This window comes from Populus trichocarpa, chromosome 15, assembly GCF_000002775.5.
Source record: "Populus trichocarpa isolate Nisqually-1 chromosome 15, P.trichocarpa_v4.1, whole genome shotgun sequence".
Classification (NCBI taxonomy): domain Eukaryota; kingdom Viridiplantae; phylum Streptophyta; class Magnoliopsida; order Malpighiales; family Salicaceae; genus Populus; species Populus trichocarpa.
Genome location: NC_037299.2, coordinates 1,607,843 through 1,612,645, shown reverse-complemented (window position 1 = coordinate 1,612,645; position 4,803 = coordinate 1,607,843). Strand labels below are relative to the sequence as shown.

At 35.4% G+C, this 4,803-nt stretch overlaps 1 protein-coding gene across 2 annotated transcripts; it reads left to right on the top strand.

Moving 5' to 3' along the window:
* Positions 1-2,318: 2,318 nt before the first annotated feature.
* On the top strand, positions 2,319-4,463 carry LOC112324332 (bidirectional sugar transporter SWEET3). 2 transcript variants are annotated; one of them, XM_024586517.2, is made up of 7 exons: positions 2,325-2,554; positions 2,664-2,700; positions 2,796-3,018; positions 3,270-3,431; positions 3,655-3,774; positions 3,877-4,059; positions 4,206-4,463. In XM_024586517.2, the coding sequence occupies exons 1-6, from the start codon at positions 2,518-2,520 to the stop codon at positions 4,048-4,050; spliced, it is 753 nt and encodes a 250-aa protein (XP_024442285.2). In that variant the 5' UTR covers positions 2,325-2,517; the 3' UTR covers positions 4,051-4,059; positions 4,206-4,463. The 2 variants fall into 2 exon arrangements, with proteins under 2 accessions (XP_024442284.2, XP_024442285.2); XM_024586516.2 differs by lacking the exon at positions 2,664-2,700 and having other exon boundaries at positions 2,319-2,554.
* The last annotated feature ends 340 nt before the right edge of the window (positions 4,464-4,803 follow it).

The following is a 4,803-nucleotide window of genomic DNA, read 5'->3' as shown; positions in this document are numbered from 1 at the left end:
TGTACAGAGAATATATTCTTAACGCTAACACAATTTGCCCTAAACTCAACTTATGTAAGCTGCTCTGCCTCATTGAGTGACTAATATCTATAAATGGTGACCAAAACCATCCTCCAACTTTGAAGGAATTGAACTATTTACTGTCCAAAAATAGGAGTTCGATAGTATAATTTCAAATCATGGACAGCAAAAATGGTTGTCAAAAGCAATTAACAGCGACCAGCCTGTGTAATGTAAACTAGGTTATAAATATAGATTCTGGACTCTGTCGAGCATTCATCTACTAGAACCATTACTAAATAAGGCATCAAAAACCCCAGTGTTGGAGGATATAGGATTTTAATGAATTGTTGGAGGCAAGAAAGAATAAAAATGGAAGACAGGCAAAAGGATGCTGAGATCACCATCATAAAAAAAAAAAAATAGTCTGTCTCTTTATCACATAAAATAAAATGTTGTTCAATAGGAGAAAAGGGCCTTCCAGTTTTACATATGACAGGGAGCATTACTTGAGAAAAACCTCCCTCAAACGTATCTTTTCATCAACTCATTTCCTGCTGAAATCTAGGGATCTAATGAGCTACTATGAAATATTTACTCATGAGTGCGGCAAGCTCTTCTATTCTAGTTCATAGTTTCTCTTGGCTATATATAGCCTATATGGTTCATATCTGGGGAGAGATCGAGCTTCAAGAAATAGTGAATGGTATAACTCCTCAGGAATTTCAATTGCGCTTATATTCATCAGTACTGGTAGGAATTGGGTTCAAGCTTTCCCCAGCCCTTTCTCATCAATGGACTCCTGACATATATGAAAGATTGCAGTTCGTTCAAAAAATTCTTACATAGCTATAAGTGTATTGGAACATTTTTTGAAAATTAAGGTTCTTAACAAGTTCATGTATATCAGTATTCTCATGTGGTAGGAGCCCTATCAGAATTGAGTAAACTATTATTTGAATTCCTATAATCCTATGTTTTCAGCAAAGTAATAAGTAAATTCTCTTTTAGTTTTTTTTTTAAAAAAACGAGTAATGAATCCCTGTACTTTTAAATTTATTTGCAACTTAGTCCTCCCTTAGTTTTTGGTGACAATTCAATTGTTTTTTCCCCCTAAAATGTCCTTCATTTTTAGTCAAATTTTCCAATCTCACCTCTTGCAAACAAAAACAAAAAAAGCATCTAAAAAGGGCAACTTAGACATTCAGAAAAAGAAACAACAGTCAACTCTGGTCAAGGAATGGCTTATGTTTTTCAAAGTCAGAAGTACTAACTTACAAAAACATAGAACACCCAGGGACTCAATTATTATTTACTCATCAGAATTTATGAAACTATTACAGTTCTTTTTCAATGAAATGAAAGGTAAGAATTACGAGTCAAGATTTATCTCTTAGTAACATGTTTTTTGAAGAACTATTGTTTCAGAAAGCCACAAGTGTCATGAGCAGTGTACACTGCTGATGCAAATCTGGAAAATCAACTTCAATAATTCATAAAGTTCGGCTCTTAAGAGGTGGGAGCAGTGTTTTCCAAACACAGTCCTGCATGTTGCTTTCATTTTGATCATAATCAACAGCAATGTCTTATATCTCAGCATAAGATTAAGAAAGTGGCACAGCTATCTTAACAAATGATTTATTAACGCAGGCATACACAGCAGTTCTTTTGAATGGGATATATACCTGTACAAAAAGTGTGCAGAGAAGGATAAAAATATGCAGAGATCCTTTCATGATGCACTCTAACACAGCACAGCAATGCTAATAAAGTAAAAACCATGTACACCTCCTCAACTATGGGTTGCATTTTAAAAAAACTTTCTTTCTTTTTCAATTTGCACGCTCAGCAGTATCCCTTTATTAAAACCATCAGGATCGAACATGATCACCCTTGAAAAACTCTGTGATGATGATACAGGCATAAATAAGAATAAATGTCATAATTCACTGACGAGAATGCAGCTTTATGTGTATCTGTGTCACAGCTGGTGCACACACAAACACTTGTATATGTGTTTTTTTTCACACGATAAAATTAAAAGTGTATTATATACATCACCTGAGAAAATGTTTCCAGACACAAAGGGAGAGAGAACATTTAATAAACGTACTGCATGTTAATTGATTAGCCAAACATCACGTAAGAGATTTCTATCTGGTGGAAAGTGGAGTGCCATGGCATCTTCCACTTGCTATAGGCAACAGTAAATAATTTTTTTGTCTGTTCCTCTAGTCTTATTCTCAAAAACCAACCCGATTTTATGGCAAAATCTCAATATTAGGCAAGCTATTTCCATCTACTGATTAGATAAAACAGTCTACAGGATTCATGGAAACGTAGCCAGCACTTCTCCTTTCAATTTTCTAATGTTCTCTTTACCCATGCCTCCCCTTATTTATATCCCCCAAGGTTATTAAACACTCCGCATGAGATACTTAACTAGTTTTTTAGAGAGTCTTCTTGTTGGGGACCATTTTCTCAACTTAGGACCATCAATATTGCAGAGAGAAAAACATGGGAGATACGCTGCGCCTAGCAGTGGGAGTCATGGGTATAAATTTCTTTGTTTTTTTCCTTTCCCTGCATCAGCTATCTACCATTACATATAACTATTCTACTAAAGCAACCTAATGTATCAAATCTTCATGATTTTCTTGCAGGTAATGCAGCTTCTCTGTTGCTTTTTTCAGCACCTATGTAATGCCAAGACTCTATAATACACAAAATATTAGTTTATCAAGTTAAGAAATTTGACAACGGAACTCAAACTATTACTTTTTTCATGTCTCCAGATTAACTTTCTGTAGGGTCATCAGGAAGAAAAGCACTGAAGAGTTCTCATGTGTTCCTTACACCATTGCACTGCTAAACTGTCTCCTTTACACATGGTATGGGTTGCCTGTCATAAGCTACAGATGGGAAAAATTCCCTGTGGTCACCATCAATGGATTAGGGATTCTTTTTGAGCTTTCCTTCATTCTCATATATTTATGGTTCTCTTCAGCCAAAGGAAAGGCAAGCTCTTTGAACTTTATCTGTCAAATTATTGGAGAAGTATTTTTCCTTACATGCTTGAATTTTCTACACCAGTACGCTTATCATAGACTAACAACTCAAGTTTACACGCGTGTGTGTGTTTCAAAGTATGCTTGTATACCTTGCTGCCTTTCTTCCATAATAAAAAGTAACACAACTCACGGGCTATATATATACTTGCACTTGTGCATCGCAAAGAGTATTTACAATTAAATACCATGGGTGTGCAGATGAAGGTTGCTATCACAGTGATACCTGTCATCCTCGTGTTCTGCATCACGGCAGCTATCTCATTGTTTTCTTTCCATGATCACCACCATCGCAAGATATTTGTCGGGAGTGTTGCTCTTGTGGCCTCTGTGGTCATGTATGGTTCTCCACTAGTGGTTGTGGTGAGGCATCTTTATCTCTTTTTAATTCACCACATACATCCAAAGTTGATAGCCGAAGCCACTACAACAGAAGCAAATATGTGGCATGATTTTAGCATCCTAACACGTGTAGCATAACATAAACATGTTCAATATCTAAGTTCTCATCTCCCTCATGCCCTTTGGTAAAGCAAGTATTTGCTCAAGCTTCCTTTTAATAAATATTCTAAATATAAAATTGCAGAAACAAGTGATAAAGACGAAGAGCGTAGAATACATGCCATTCAACCTTTCGTTTTTCTCTTTCCTTTCAAGTTCTCTTTGGATGGTATATGGACTACTGAGCCATGATCCCTTTCTCACGGTTTGTACAATTATTCAATCTTAACTTTGTGACAACAATAACTTTCCAATAGTACATGCACTCTTGGATTTTCTTTTAACTTAAATTCTCGGATTTCGGCAGTTCCCAAATCTTGTTGGCATCCCCTTAGGGATCCTCCAACTTGTGCTGTACTGCAAGTACAGAAAAAGAGGAATCAAGGAAGAATCACACAAATGGGATCTGGAAATTAGGAATGAAGAGAAATCCAAACAGTTGCAGCTAGTGATTAACGACAGTAATAATGACAAAAGTTAACAAAATTATGTAAGAGAATGAGTTTTGTTTTGTGTGCATATCCTCCATTAGATCTCTAAAATTAATTTTCATTCCTAACAAAGTATGATTCCATGCACATACACACACACAGTTGGCTACTAACAAAACTTTAATTATTTGCTTGTTTGTAACAGGGTGTATTTCATTGCGAATAATTTTTCCTGAACTTCAGAGAGGCAGTAAGAGCTGCTGAAGTTAAGAAAAAAGGAGCTCTTGCGGTGACAGATGTTTATGATATATAAAATTTACTAATGTTGTAAAATTAATAAAATACCATGAAGAAAAAAGTAAAAAGAACTATGGTAGAGACTAATGTATCTGATGTACCACTATAATTGACAGCTGTTTTCCACAAATGAGTGTAAATAAAGGAGCAGCATTTTCCAATGAAATCCTAAAGGAAAATTGAGCCTGCAGATGCAACAAACTAGATTCATTCATCATTTTAGATGCCACTGAAGATTTAATGGTCTTTTATACTTGCTCCCACATAAAATATAATGAAAATCCCAACTGAGATAATATTTTATCAGTTCCCTGCATTTGCAAGAATTCCTAAACGTGTACACGCCTTGAGGAAAAAGGAAACAGTAGTAAAATAATGTAGATTACAACTTTAACAAAATATCATGCACATTGATTTGGTAGTCAGCTGGGATTTTTGTATTTTCCTTTATTTCCAGGTCAGCATCACCTGAGTTGGAAACCCACATGTTAATCACTCATGACTGT